Source organism: Macrosteles quadrilineatus, unplaced genomic scaffold, assembly GCF_028750875.1.
Source record: "Macrosteles quadrilineatus isolate MER2022 unplaced genomic scaffold, UCM_ALF_1.0 Scaffold_7__1_contigs__length_78375512, whole genome shotgun sequence".
NCBI classification, from domain to species: Eukaryota; Metazoa; Arthropoda; class Insecta; order Hemiptera; family Cicadellidae; genus Macrosteles; species Macrosteles quadrilineatus.
In genome coordinates, this window is record NW_026542600.1 from 46249277 (window position 1) to 46265499 (window position 16223).

The 16223-nt window shown below is 35.6% G+C and overlaps 1 protein-coding gene across 2 annotated transcripts in view; it reads right to left on the reverse strand.

The window, feature by feature from the left end:
* The window catches only part of LOC128997902 (cytosolic 10-formyltetrahydrofolate dehydrogenase-like), a 70057-nt gene that overhangs the window by 14935 nt on the left and 38899 nt on the right, over positions 1–16223 (reverse strand). For both annotated transcript variants that reach the window (XM_054423708.1, XM_054423709.1), the window contains exons 9-12: positions 15349–15686; positions 8827–9020; positions 7569–7759; positions 3238–3357 (exon numbers count right to left, since the gene is read on the reverse strand). In XM_054423708.1, the coding sequence (XP_054279683.1) occupies positions 3238–3357; positions 7569–7759; positions 8827–9020; positions 15349–15686 (843 nt within the window). The remainder of the gene's footprint in view (positions 1–3237; positions 3358–7568; positions 7760–8826; positions 9021–15348; positions 15687–16223) is intronic.

Sequence of the window (16223 nt, forward strand, 5' to 3'; positions counted from 1 at the left end):
GATAAATATTTTTGGGCATCAGTCACCTTATTGAAATCAGGAGAACACAGTCCTTGTCATATCACAGTTCATTACACGTACACACTGATAAAAATACAAAAATAAAAATAAAACTACTGTAAATATAAAATCACAGACTAAAGTTCTCAACTCCAACGTTTCGCCGCACCAATAAAAACGTGCGGCGTTTTCAAGGTTATTTTGTCTTCTCACGTAAACGTTGTGAGCGCCTAACCACGACTGTGTTCTCCTGATTTCAATAAGGTGAGTGATGCCCAAAAATATTTATCATACTGAAGTATTGACCTCACCTAAAATACCATGACGTTTAGAAATAGAATTATGTCTGTCTGTCACAGCCCAGAAGGCATTTTACGCAGCCTACTCTAAAGAAAACTAGAGTCCCAATCATGATTCCAATGGTTTAATTGTATTCACAGGATTGGCGAGAATGTCCTTGGACATTAAAATATGGCTTCACTATTTTGGAAAAAAAATAACAGACGATCAAATCCCAATTATGTGCGATTGTTTTCAAGTTTGTTTCTCAATGTTTACTACATACGTGATTTATGAAATACTTATACTAATAATCTGTTAAGAGAATACGGCATACATGAAATTACAAACAGCTGTTTGGATAAAACTTCCTTTTTCTAGCTGTCAACGATATGTTTACATAAATTAATGTTGTTTACGAATCCTTAGTAGGCCCTAACAATTTCCGATCACGTTTGTAAGCAAATCCGAAACCGAGTGAGATTAATAACCGTGTGACTTACATAACGGGTTTGATTTATCACGGGTACTTATATGTAACTGTAAATTAAATTAAAAAACTAGCCATCATCTAGATCGGGAACCGGAGATTCTGTGTGTATCAAGTTGTTCTTGAGTTTTGATTACAGGGAAAAAGACTGTGAATCAGTGTTGTACAGTCCACTAGTGTTGATACAGGACTGGGAAACTTATCTTTCTATATAAATAAAATTAGAGTTTTATAAGTAAACTCATTTTAAGGAATTTTTTATTACCCGAATATCTACATAGTGTTCATAACCTCTTTTTAACGAATTGTCAGCGTCTTTCTCTTGATATAACGACCCCCTCTCCCACATAATCGTTTTGGAAACATCACAGCTCCTTTGGTGAAAATGAAATGGAAAAAATTACTTCAAAGCTTGCCCCAACAATCGCCTGCTCCGATTTACACTTCTGTCTGCTGTGCGCTATCATGTTACAACATATTTCAGATACAACAGCTGGGGAATGATGCTCTAACCTAATTCTGCTCGATCCGTGGCGCACAGACGTAGGGTAATAAATTAAATAATTAACTAACACTCCGCCGAGGAGGTTGTGAACAGAGTCTCGCAAGGAGCTATAACTATGAAACAAAATCTTGCCGTTGTTGTACGCATATGATGTGGGATGGAATCTGCGCTGGAAAATTGCTCTGGAGCGAGTGCCTCTCGGGACAATAAGGTCAATGTTGAAAAGCAGATCGGGGCTATCCAGAAGACTATTAACCAGCTTGTACAGCACCACAAGATCAGCCAGTCTACGTCTTAAGTGAAGAGGTTGGATACCAAGGACCCTCTGAAGTTCTTCAATTGGTACATCGGTATATGCATAACCAATCCGTATACCCAACACCTGAATGAAGCGAGCTTGGATTCGAGACAGCAAATCAATATGACCCAGCTGTTGAGGCGACCATACCACAGAGCCATACTCCAGTATTGGACGGACCAAGGTCTTGTACAGCAAAACAAGTGACCGAGGATCTAGAAAGTTCCTAGTAGACCTGAAGAAAAACCCCTGAAGTGCATGCGCCCTTGATTTGATGTGGACAATGTGATCAAAGGAACTGAGTGAAGGCGTCAAGAATATTCCAAGGTCCTTCACTTTATCCATAGATGGAAGAGTGCTCCCATTGATGTAGTATTCCGACTTGGAGGATGTTCATTCCTCTCTTGAATATCATAACCTGGCACTTAGATACATCTAAGTCCATGGAGTTGTTTTTGCACCATCCAACGACATTACCTATGGATCTCAGAAGGTTTTCTTGATCAGACACGGAGTGGATTTCCGAGAAAATCTTTATGTCGTCAGCAAACATGAGGTAGTTGGTGGTCAAGACCGTTCCAATATCGTTGATGAACAGATCAAAAAGTAGGGGTCCGATGTGAGAACCTTGGGGGACACCAGAGATTACAGGGAATGGTTTAGAAGTAGCTCCTTCACACTTAACGATGAGATATCTCTCCTTCAAGTAGCTCTCCACCCACCTGAGCAACGAACCACCAACACCATAGGCAGCCAGTTTTGCTACCAGAAGGCGATGTTGAACTCTGTCGAAAGCCTTAGAAAAGTCCAAGTACACGCAGTCGACCTGACTAGAGCTACCGAAGGCTGACATAACAAATTCTTGGAAACACAGGAGATTAGTGATGGTTGATTTTCCATCAAGAAAACTATGCTGCTCAGGTACAATGTACTTCTTGAGGTTGAAGTATAAATGTTCCAGAACAATATTTTCAAAACCTTAGCAATCGTAGGTTGAATCACAATAGGTCTATAGTTCATTTCTATGTATGTATATGTATATGTTGTTCATTTCTATATTTTTCATTCTATTTAAACTATATAAACTAAATATACCGAGTTAGGTTGGTCAGTGTACGCTGGCTATATAGTCTGCAACTAAACCAATATTAGTTTTATTAAGAACTAATAAGCACGCACAAAAAAAAATCATATCTGGGTTATTTTTCATCAGGTTTTCAATATTGAGGTTTCATTACGTTTGCGTTGAAGGTAATTAAGTAGTGTTTTTTGTGAAATGTTAATAGTTAAGTAAGAAATAAACAAATTTGTCAAAGTTTATACAAGCATAAACAAACTACACCAGTTTACATATTCTACATAAGAACAACATAGACATTTTTAATTTCAGTTTTTTTTTATTTTCTCTGTGACTAATACCCTAAGTAGACGTAGGTACAACTAGTCGATAAAACTAGTCATAGGTACAACTAGATGTATATATGTATGAGGTACAAGTAGACGGTCGCGTACCCGACAAGTTGTACCTGCAGATTTTTAAGAGGTACAACTAGACTTAGGTACAACTGGATGCCTGTCACACTTTGACGCCAAAATGCAGCAGGTACATCTAGACGCCGATACAAGTAGACAGTGAGCCGTATTGTCACACATAAGTCAACTCACAATTTTTTTTGTTTCCTCCACCACCTTTTGCAGGAATTCATCATGAATACTTGATTCAACAAAAACACGTCCTGCAGCAATACAATTCTCACCCTTGTTGAAGAAAACACCACCCATACTCTGAAAAGATGACAAAAATATGAAAGAAACTATGGTGTGGATTAAGGTAAGAGTTTACGTTATCTATTTGATTATATAAGCAATCCAGAGGCTGAAATGATTGATAACCTGTTGCATTACATAGACTGACGATTTCCTTGTTAAGCCCCAGTGGTGACATCATGGTTCTTTGCATAAGCCTTCTAGATATTGCTGACTTGGCAACATTGGGATATACAGTATCAATCAATCAATCAAAATAACTTTTTTGTATTGCACATTGTGTACAAAATGGAGTCAGTTATAAAAACACAATATTAAACCTAAGACTACTTACAGAGAATGTTGTTATCAACAAATCAAATTTCAGGAAGTTGAAAAAATCTTCTAATTTATACAAGGGTCTGTTGGTGAGAAATAATTTCAACAGTTTTTTAAATTAATTAAAATTAGTTATATTTTTTATATTGTCAGGTAAGCTATTGAAATATTTAACACCACTATAAGATGGGATTTTTAATTTTTTGTTAATCGATAAATTATGTCTGTTGAACGCCAATTCACTACCTTTTCTGCTTGAATACTTATGAAAAGAGTTCAATTTTGGCAATCTTTCATGGTTTGATTTAATATGAAGGGCTATTTGATAAATGTAAAAGCTACAAACAGTCATAATTCCTACAGTATTTCTTTGAATTGCTCTTTTCTGAAGTTCCTGAATGCTATTTAGGTTAAAATTTGATGTGCCCCCATAAAGACACAACCCAAAAGAAATGTGTGATACAATTAAGAAATGATATACTATTTTTAAGGTTTTTAAACTAATAAATTTTGACATCTGTCTTAATGCATATATGCATGAGTTGAATTTATTACAAACGTTTTTAACATGACTGTCCCATTTGAATTTATCATCTATATGCAATCCAAGAAATTTTATTGTTTTAACTTCATTTAATAAATTTGTATCCATAAAAATATTAAACTCAGGTGAATTTTTGCTCGTTGAAGAAAAAATTTATATACAGTAGACTCCCTCTTATCCGGACTCCTCGGGACCGAGGCCAGTCCGGATAGTGGGTTTTCCGGTTAAACCGATGCCCCCAAAAACTTGTTAAAACGAACTGTTTACTGCGATATTCGACTTAAATTTAGGAGAGCATTGTATTAAGACACGTGATCACTGGTCTCAAATCTTTCCCACGAGAATAGTCGTTTCAGTATCGCCCACTTCCTGCCGATCTAGTCCGGTTAAACCAATGTGCTGATAAAAATTGTCTGGTTAAAGAGATGTCATTTCCGCCGAATGTAGTCCGGTTCAACCGATGTCCGGTTAAAAGGTGTCCGGATAAGAGGGAGTCTACTGTAATTAGTTTTTATTGGATTCGGTAATAAATTGATTTCATTTAAATATTGGTTACATTTGGTAAGCTCAACAAAAGAAGAGACTTCCAAATCAGAATTTGAATTACCGGATATTTTTATATTGATGTCATCAGCAAATAAACAAACACTATTGGGAGATTCTATCAATGAGGGGAAGTCAGTCAAGTAAATTAAGAATAATAGGGGCCCCAATAGCTCTCCCTTTTACACTGTTACATTTAAGTTTTTCAAGAAGTAAATCATGTGAGACACTATCAAAGGCTTTTGTTAAGTCCAAGAATATTCCAACTACTTTTACTTTTTCCTTTGAATCAATTGAATTAATTATAGATTCACAGAAATCGACTCCTGCGTCAATCACAAACCTTCCTTCTCTAAAACCATATTGTTCCTCATCTATTAAATTATTTTCCTCTAAGAATTTTGAAAGTTGTGTATGCATAACTCACTAAAAAAATTTGACAATGAGCATAACAATGAGATAAGCCTGTAATTACACATTTCCTTTGGGTTACCATTTATATAACAAGGTTTAATTTTAGATTTTTTTAATTTTTCGGGGATTATAAGAACGTATATAACAACATAATAACACTAACATAAATTATGTATAACTTCTTGATCTATAACAAACTGTAAGAGGCAAACCCACAACATCACCCCTCGGTTTTATAGTATGTCATGCTACAACCTGGGCCACCAACTTAACTTCAAAGTCCACCAACACAGCTGGATACAAGGAGGAAAAGTCAACGTACCCACCAAGTGTGAATCACCTTCTATGATTAGATTTCTTAGTTCTAAGATGTCAGTTCCTATTAAAGTCCATTACCAGTGAACAGTTTTGTATGGAGAAGGTCGGGCGGCGGTTTTTCATTACTCTTGTTTAAGGCATTGAAGGAAATTTTGAATGTGTTGCAAGTTTCAGATTGCAGTGTGACTGTATGAGAGATTGCTGAATTGATGGGGGACATTAATAAGACTAATGTAAGATACCCTGATAACCTTCATTGTCTTGCATTTTGCTATCTCCTTAAACCATTTACCTACATTTTTCACACCAATACACGTTTTCTTGCATTTATCCGTTAACCAGCAATAAGAGTTGATCTCTCACTCATATAAATTAATACACTGCAGAACATAGTTTGTGCTTGGTGGGAGCAATATTACTAATATTTCATTCCAATGTTGTCGGCTACTTTAACAAAACTGAGATTCGTATGGTTGTAGAAATCCACCTGGATAGTAGTGATGAAGTAAAGGCACTGGTAATAGATTTGAACTAGCTTGCTTCATCAATCACTAAACACTTTAATTTAGGACAACCTTTATTAGTTACCTACCTTTGTTTATTACTACAAGGAAACAAGTAAAGCCTGTTTCATTTTGAGTTGAGGCGGGTTACCTGACCAGGACAATGGCTAAACCGACCCTCCCGAAGCCCAAGCAAATCCCATTAAGTTACGCCTCACTGAATACACCACTTAAAAGTGGAAATATAATGAATTATTTAATTATTTATATCTGAGAATAGTGATTTATAAACTAACTATCACAAAACAAATATTTTCCCCAATTTTAAGTCTTAACAAAAACTATATTTTTTTTCTTATAACAGAGCACAAAATTTAACTTAAAACTAAAATGTGTCATTCCCCTATTGGGTCTGATAATGATTGGAGTGTCCAATCAAAATCGATCATCACTTACTACCTCTTATGTATACAGGGTGATTGATATAAGTGTGCCAGCCGTTTTATTCGGAAACTATAAGAGATATCAAAAAAAGTTAAATGGTAAGTGCCTTGGATTTTTTATTTAAAAAATTATAGTCAAGACCAAAAAATTATTTTAGCCGCCATTTTTCCAATATGGCCGCCAACTTTGATTTTTCTTATGGAACAGCCTGTATTTTATGATGTATTCTGGTAGAAAAAGTAATTTTAAGACGATTTTATTCTTGTCATTTTTTTTCATAAACCTAACCGTTTCAAAGATAATAATGGTTTAAGTTGTGAAATTTTGAATGGTTTTCGAACAAAACAGCTGGCATGCTTGCTTAGGCCTTTATCGAAACTCTTTCTCATGCAGAAATTTCAAAACTTTAACCATTATTATCTTTGAAACGGTTAGGTTTATGAAAAAAATGACAAGAATAAAATCGTCTTAAAATTACTTTTTCTACCAGAATACATCATAAAATACAGGGTGTTCCATAAGAAAAATCAAAGTTGGCGGCCATATTGGAAAAATGGCGGCTAAAATAATTTTTTGGTCTTGACTATAGTTTTTTAAATAAAAAATCCAAGGCACTTACCATTTAACTTTTTTTGATATCTCTTATAGTTTCCGAATAAAACGGCTGGCACACTTATATCAATCACCCTGTATTTACCTTCTTTTGGGTTAACAGTATATGCGTAAATATATGTTTTAAGTGTTATTAGACATATCTTTTATTTACTTTCTGTAAAAATATGCAGTCTGTGTCCATATATTTAAAGTTGCTTGATTTATATGGGATAGACATGAAAACATTTTTTCAAGATAACTTTAGAAGAATTCATTATTCTGAGATATGATACATTTATTATATTTCCAAATATTCAGTGAGACGTGGGTCTAATTGAATTCACTCAGAGAGTCAGAATGGTCGCCCGAGCCATTGTCCTGTTCTACCCTCTTGGTCAGGTAGCCTGCTTCAACTTAACACAAGACAGGTTTGGTATTAAATTAGTATTTAAATACTTAATTATATAATCGACAAACTAGTACAAAAATCAAATGGGCATTCACATTTTACTTTACAACAAAGATTTGATTCATCATAACTATATACATACCAGTCTAACACTTTTATCAAGGTCAAAATCATCAAATATTACTAGTGGAGATTTGCCACCAAGTTCCAATGAAACTTTTTTTAAATTAGCAGCTGCATTTTTCATCACTTTTTGGCCTGTTATTGTGCTGCCAGTAAATCCAACTTTTCTGATATCTGGATGATTGGTGATGGCATTACCCGTTTCAATTCCTGTAAAATTGTCACTATGATATTATTTTAAAAAATGACTATAAAAGTTACATGATGGTATATGTATACAATTTGTCTAATACATTTATTAACCTGACAGAGCTGACATGGAATTAAAACATGAGGAATTCGTTAGAGTTAATTCACCATTCAGACATAAATGACAGTCATTTTTTTAAAATATTCTGGGTAAATTAAACAAAATTTGATACCTATAAAATTGTTAGGCACTTGAACGGTTGTTCGTTGTATCTGAGCCATCTAAGGTGTTGTCTCCCGGCCAGAAGAGGAAACGATACGTTGAGGGATCAATCTTATCTTGGTTATCAGTTATTAAGTGAAAAAGCAAATTGGAAGTTAACCTATCTAAGACAATGCTAATGGTTTGCCCACCTACAATTCTTCCAATTGCATAGCCAAAACATAAAAGTAGTTTGTAACAACAGTGTTTAATTAAATGCACAAGAAGGAATCAGTGTTACAGTCGATATCTGTGTACAGTACTTGGTATCAAAGTCCTGGCATTTAATGGCAAAACAAAAGTCCAATTCTGAGCAAAAACTATCTGGATGTATAATTCACTAATCTAATCTACTTTTAAAATTGTTATTTGTTTTCATGTTTTTATAGGATAGTAAAATAGTTCTGTCATTGAAAATCTTGCCAGTTGTAAGGTGGGCTCCAGCTGATTTTTACTTTCCACTGCATATTATGTGCAAGCTCCTGTAGCTGGACGCGTACTGAGCGTAGGAACGCTCTGATACTAAGATGGTGGCGATAGCACCACTTTAAGCGGCACCAATGAAAAACGTTTGTTACTTAATCTGGACAGCCCTTGTAATTGCCTTTGATGAAAATATTCAATTCTAAGCTTAGGTATCTAGATGTATCTTGTTGATTGCTACGAATGTAAAAGAGCAGTACAGGGAGGCAGACTTGGACAAGACCATGGAAGACAAACATTGTGATGTTTGTTTAAAATTGTTCAGAGTAAAGAATCATGGACATGTTGTTTTAAGGAATAAATTAAAAACCTTAAACTGCAATTCTGCCGTCTTAAAAAATACCTGTGCCAGGTAGAATGTTGATCACTCCAGGAGGGAAGCCTGCTTTGACGGAGAGTTCTGCAAACTTTAGAGCTGTGAGGGGAGACTGCTCCGATGGTTTCATCACAACAGTGTTCCCAGCAGCCAAGCATGGAGCCATCTTCCAGGAGAGCATCATGAGAGGGTAGTTCCAAGGTGTTATTAGTCCACAGACCCTGAGGCAAAACTACAAAATTTATTGTTTGTTCCAAATTAATTTTTAGTGATGGTAAGTTGTTATTTGAGGTTGCTATAAAAAAAATTTCTATTACCAAGTTTGAACAAGGTAAAAAATTCCGTTGATTTTTACACTTTTTGGCGGTGATCCGGAAGGTCGCTGAGGTTGAAAATTTTGATTTAGTTTCTCGGTACCATGACATACAACACAGAAAAAATAAACTAACTACCCCATTTCATGCAAGGTAAAATGCACAAGGTTACTGGATTATTAATTAATGCTCCTTTTACTTGTTAATACAAGACCAAAGATAACATTCCAAAATGAATACCGTTTAGCTAATTGTGTGACCATAATATAGGTACAGTTTAGGTATTTGTTTAATTCCAGACAATTTCCTCTGGTGCGAACTTAAGTTGTCTAGGCTAAAGAATACAAATTACTATCTAAAACGGCAGTAACAAACAATGTAAAAAAATATTTAAAGACAGTTTAACAAAACAAGATAAATAAAAAAGCGTTTGGGTTATGTATTTACAGGGTGTTAAAATTCAATATTTCGGGCTTGTAGGCCAGACTCGGCTCGGCTTGAAAAACATGATGCTTAGTAAACAATGTAGGCTTACTGAGGTGTCAATGTCATAATGCCATGCAGTTAGTACTTTTCAGGGGTGCCCATCCCTCCTTAAGGCTTATGATGCAAATCCCCCCTCCCCAAAAAAAAAACTGGTCAAGGCATAATCCCCCACATCAGTATAGAGTTCTAGATCTACTCCGTGTATCAAGTGTCACTTTCATTGCATATACATTTTAAAACCAACGAAAAACAGATACAAACACATTGGCTCAATAAAAAATATAAAAATGATTGGTCCACAACCCTTTTGTGGCATTTTTCAAAAATTGCATGCTCTTCTATTGTGTCATGGGCCAATGAAAATCACCGTAAACATTGGATTAATACTCCCCTTCAGGGTTAGCAAGCTTACTCTGCTTAGGCCTCCTAAAAGGGTTGCCTCTGACTTTTTGGGACTAGACAGGCAAAGAATTAAATTAACAATAGAACTTATAACTGGCCATGGGGGATTCAGGAAACATTTATAACGGATGGGCTTATTTGATGGTGAACCGATCTGTAGGCACTGCGATAGGTCAGAGGAGACAGCCGATCACCTGCTCTATGATTGTGATAAGCTCTCTGACGCTAGAAGGATGACTCTTGGCAATGTGGTAAGAGGTAGATATCTTCCCGAGGAGGAACTAATTGGAAGACTACAGGCTTTCATCGGATGCCTGAATTTGTAAGGTCTATCAATGAAACAACTGTCTGGGGTGCGCAATAATTAAACTTTACGGATGAAGTGCTTTATAGTCTTGGCCTGCCCCTCTTAGATAAGATAAGATAAGGCACTCAATTTGTACAAAATAGCTCTTCCCCCCAAAACCTTTTAAGACCTACCCAAAAAATCCCCCCAAGAAATATTTGTATGACACACACTGCCATTCCCCCATAGGAGTGGGCATCCCTGGTACTTTTATCTAGAATCATAAACCTTTTGCTTTCAAGTATAAACATAGTTAACCTGTATCATAAAAGTACCATTTTATCTTGTCTAAATTGGACAGCCATAACTCCATAATTTGGAGGCTATAGCCCCTCTGTGGATCTCCCACTGCAATAAACATCAAGTATGATTATCATTTCAATAAATAAATACGGCACTTAAAAATATACTAAAATAATACCCCCGCCGCAGCAAACCTGCAGACTAAGCGAATTTCCATTTGTCTGAATTGATTTTCATTAAATAAAGGTTTAACGAGTTCCTACCTAGGTTTGCTGCTACAAGGAAACTAATAAAGTGTGTTTCTTTAGTAAAATATTAATAGCTTAGTATAAAATAAATAAATTTGCCACGTTTGATCAAAATATATCCATAAACAAGCAAACTACAACATTTTACAATATGCTCCATAAGAATAACATAGGAATTTTAAATTAAAAATTTTTTTTAATTTTTTCCGTTAACAATAACCGAACAAAAATACTTTTATATACTAAATTATTTGTTTTTTTAAGCTCTTTAAAAAGGTCTAAAGAGAAATTGGGAAATTTTGTGTTTTGAGGGTCAAAAGTGAGATAACCTATTTTTACCCCATAAAACCCCCCGTAAAACCCTGTTCCCATGGTCCGATCATGCTGGTTCGCGAACTCATTCAAGTTTATCCCGCTTTACACCTTTAAACCAAATTTCATCAAAATCGGACAAAAATTACTCAAGTTATCGCGTTCACGGAGACACATATATATATACATACATAAAAATTTGAACGAATTGTGTTTTTGGCCTCTGGGGACATCAAAATGAAAAAGTAAATCGGTCCCGGGCCTAGGTCTTACCATGCCACCTACGGTAATAGCTACTGCCCTATAGGGAAATTCGCTAATTCCCTATAGGGAAATTCGCTAAAAGGTAATCTAATGTAAATACTAATAATAGTGTGACTGCAAATGGTCATAATTAGAACAGCAGTGTTATAACAAATTCCAACAAAAGGTATTTGCTGCAACTCGACTAATCTCACAGTCTGAGCGCTCTTGCGCTATCGTTTTTGGACTGAATTTGTCAACAGGCTGCATTTAAAACTTATAATAGTAATAGTAGTTTAAGCAATGATTGCGTAAAGATATAGTCCAGTGCAATTAGGTTATGACCCGGACAAAATTGATAACAGGCTGAAAATTGGTGGAAATGTTCAAAACAATGTCCTGAGTGGCCCACACAAAGTCCCAAGAAATCCCAGTTGGGGAACGGCCGCCATTTTGAAAAAACTGCCGCTATTTTGGAAATTTAGATTTTTTGCTGTATCTTTTGAAGTAATTGTCCTAAAGACCTTATTTATGTCTCAAATTAAACGTTTTGGGCTCATGTATGAGGGTAATATACAATTAAAGAGTTTATTATGTTCTAAGCATAAATTTTATTTATATTAACCTAAAAATATCTATAATAATGATATAGAAACGGTTATGTCCCCCCTTTTATACGAATTGTGGATATTTATAGGCATGCAAGGTGGATGCGATGCTCCCTGGTGTGGATTAACGTCCGCACTAGTGAGTACTATGACTATCCGCAGTACTATCCTGATAATTAGACCAATTCGTTAATTACAAGGAAAAAATGTGGTTCGGATTCCACTTTAAACTGTAGGTCCCTTAGTTGCCATTAGCTATATGGGCTATTAATTAACATCTGTGTCTAAGGAACATGTCGGCCTTAGTCACTAACAAGACTACAAGATTGCGCCACTCATCCTACACTCATCCTTCACTCATATTTGGTTAAAATACGCACATAGTGGCGTCCCCATCTAAAATAATTGATATAAATATACAAAATATATACAAGATAAGTTTTTTTCTCTTTCTTGCACCCCACAATGCTTAGTCTTTGGAATTGGTTAGATATAAATATAATATCCATTTAACTATGACAAAGCTTTAAAGAGGAGACAACTAATACAGCTCATGCAATGAACTGCATGATTGCTGCAGCTTTGACCACGATCTTTCATATCGCCCCTGCTGCTCGACCTTCACAGACGGTATGGCTCAAAGTTGCCGTTAGACATTCTATCGTAGCTCGGAGTTTGCTCGACATACAAGAAGGTCAATTATGAGACTTCGATAGCTGATAATGTCTCACCTTCAATAGATGACGGAGCTTACGTTCATTATGTTTTCGACAACGCGGATTACAACGTTAAAACACTTTATGGACATGGTACTCTTCACGCCATGGGTGGCATTGAGTGCACAACACCAGTCGAAATGTGTCAATGCAAGTGTTCCTATACCACGATCTACAATCCCAAAAGCAAAAAGTGTCCTTCTATCTCATGGCTTTCAGCCAGTGACACCTTACCATTGTCCGCTTAAGCCTAGGACATCTTTAGTAGTGTTGGGAGATGCCAGTACAGCCCTTTCCGAACCAAAAATAGTTGTAGATGCTTGTCTTTCTGACACCCTATGGCTCATCACCACCAACTGAGTGACAAACCAAGTCCACGTTGAAATTGATTCATGGATACAGTACAACGACCCTTATGGTCTTAATTGTACCACGATGCATGGCTACTGCACTGGACACGGATGTGCCAACCACGCTAGTTACAACGAAGATTACATCACCGACAATATTATTTATACTCCGTTCAAACAGCCGTGGCACCTGACGGATTAGGAGACCCCATGGAAACCCTTGGGGCCTCCTAATCCGTCAGGTGCCACGGCTGTTTGAACGGAGTATAACAGCGAGTAGTTACATTATAGTTTATATGCAATATTAAAATATAATGGTAATCAATTATAGCAACTATATCTAAATGATTCTAATTTTCATATCGGAACGAACGAAATTATTAATTGCTTTTTCAAAATTTATTTTGTACTTCATTATTAAATTGTTGCTTTCCTAGTCAAGATTATATTTCCTGTTACGGATGTTGCTCTGCTCCTGCCATAGATTTAACCAACTCCTGTTCTGAATATAAGGTTTCAACTTACTACAAGATTCCCGTACGTAAAACGGGCAAACAGCTAGTAAATAAATAAATAAATAACAAATTACAGCATTTAAGTGAATAAAAAGTCAATACCCCCCTTCTATAATATTTTCTAAGTGAATATACAGAGATGTCCTTTTTGGCGGTCGTACAATCTTAGCAGGGAGTTTCATTTTGTGATTTTGAAATTTTTAAATGTTCCCCAAAAAGGGGGGATTTTGGGGGCAACTCAAAAATTTTAAACGTAAACCCCCTTCAAGTGACATCTCATTTTAATGTGTTTACAAAAACTTTATTAATGGTGTAAACCAGAGTTTGCTATTTCATTTTTATCAAAAAGGGTAGCCCGTCAAACGTTATGGAAAATCAATGGTAATATTGGTTCGTAATTGTAATATTGGCTACCATTTTGGACAGAGGAGAATACTCAAAGATTTTAAAATCATAAAATGAAACTTCCTGCTAAGGTTGCATCACCACCAAAAGGATTACTCTGTAATATTTACTTAGGAACAAATTAGAGGGGGGGGAGTTACTTTTTACTACACAAGAAAATTAATGTAACAATATCGTCATTAAACATTTGATGGGCTACCATTTTGGATAGAGAAGATATAGCGAACACTGGTTTTAACCATTATTTAAGTTTTTGTAAACACTTCAAGATAATCTGTCACTTGAATAGGATTTACTTTAAAATATTTGAGTTGCCTTTAAAATTCCCTCTTTTTGGGGGACACTCAAAATCATCAAATGAAACTTCCTACTAAGATTGCAACACCACCAAAAGGATATTTCTGTATATTTACTTAGAAAAATATTAGAGGAGGGGGGGGTCTTGACTTTTTCTTCACCCCTTATTTAACCAATTCCATAGTGAATTGCAAGAAATGTCAAAAGGGTTAATGGCTTTAACAAGTCAATTAAGAACAACAGAAAAAAAGCTTCATTTTGTAAATATTTTGTAAATTTGTATCATTTTAGCGAATTTCCCTATAGGGAAGTAGCTATTTATAGATATATTTTTAGGTTAATATAAATAATTTTTATGCTTAAAACGTATTAAACTCTTTAATTATATACTACCCTCATACATGAGTTGAAAACGCTTAATTTGAGACATAAATAATGCCTTTCGGACTATTACTTCAAAAGATACAGCAAAAAATCTAAATTTCCAAGATGGCGGCAGTTTTTTCAAGATGGCGGCCGTTCCCCAACTGGGATTTCTTGGGACTTTGTGTGGGCCACTCAGGACATTGTTCTGAACGTTTCCACCAATTTTCAGCCTGTTATCAATTTTGTCCGGGTCAAGGTCATTTTTTTGTCTAATTGCACTGGACTAATAGTGTTAGCGACACGAGTAGAAAATTTAAGGTACGAGCCTTGATGAGTTCCTTAAAAACTTCTACTCGTTAACACTATTTACGCGAGTTGTGTACACTACTTTACCTAAGACAGTGTTTTAATTACTAAAAATCACCACCTACTCATAACTTCTAAGAGAGGTTATGTTTTTATATAACCAACTAACATCCATGAAAAAATCAGCCTTTCACTAATTAGTTCCAACACAATATCTTTATTGACTGGGCTATATCTGTTGAGAGCCCTCCCACACGTTTTCCTAATTGGAACAATTTATACTGGAAAGTTAAAAGCAAAGAATTATTATTCTATCCTTACAGAAAATTGAAAGACCGTTTCCATTTGCCTAAGTAAATGAATACAAAGGATTAAAACAAAACAATGCTCACCCAATGGGTTCTCGCTTAGTTATGGTAAGGTTTCGGTTGGGTCTTGCATGACTGATGGGGATAGTGGAGCCGTGAATCTTGTCCGTCCAACCAGCAAAATATCGCCATGTTTCTATGGACATTCCAACATGTGTTTTGAGCGCCAGGGTATATACTGCCCCTGAATCTATGCTTTCTATCGTTGCCAACTCCTCTTTATGTTCTTCCATCAAATCTGCGAGTCGATGCATCAAAACCCCACGATCTCTACTGCTAATCTTTGACCACTCTCCCTCATAAAAAGCTTTTTTGGCCATTTCAACAGCTGTGTCGACATCTTTCTCAGTTGCAGACTGAACCTAAAGTTGACATCGTGTTAGTTTCAACTTTAAAACACCACTTATCATTAAAATATCTTTTATGTACCTCCAGATAGTTTTCAAACCTATCAAAGGATATTCAAAACAAGCTGTACAAAAATAAACAATTGTGAAAAAAGACCATAGACAGGAATAGGCTGTGGTATTTTGGTCTAATGCAAGTTTGAGTTCAAGAGAGATAGCAGATCAAATATTCAAGTTCTATGTACTGAAATAAATAGGTACTTTACTAAATCAACTTTCTATTTTCAGCACTTACCAAACTGTTGTATTAAAATCCTGTAAATTCTAGATTAGATTTGATCGCAAAAACACTAAAATTATTCATAAACACCATTGTGCCCGGTCAACTTAATCAAGGTAATGAAACTTTTTGGCATGAACCTATTTTCCGTGTCACTCGTCTTGTGAGATTAAACTTATTCAAACTATATCTACTCAACAACAGTGATTGTTTTTAGCAGTTTTGTTCAACTACAATCGATTTAAAGTTTTATACCTACTCTCAATAATCTG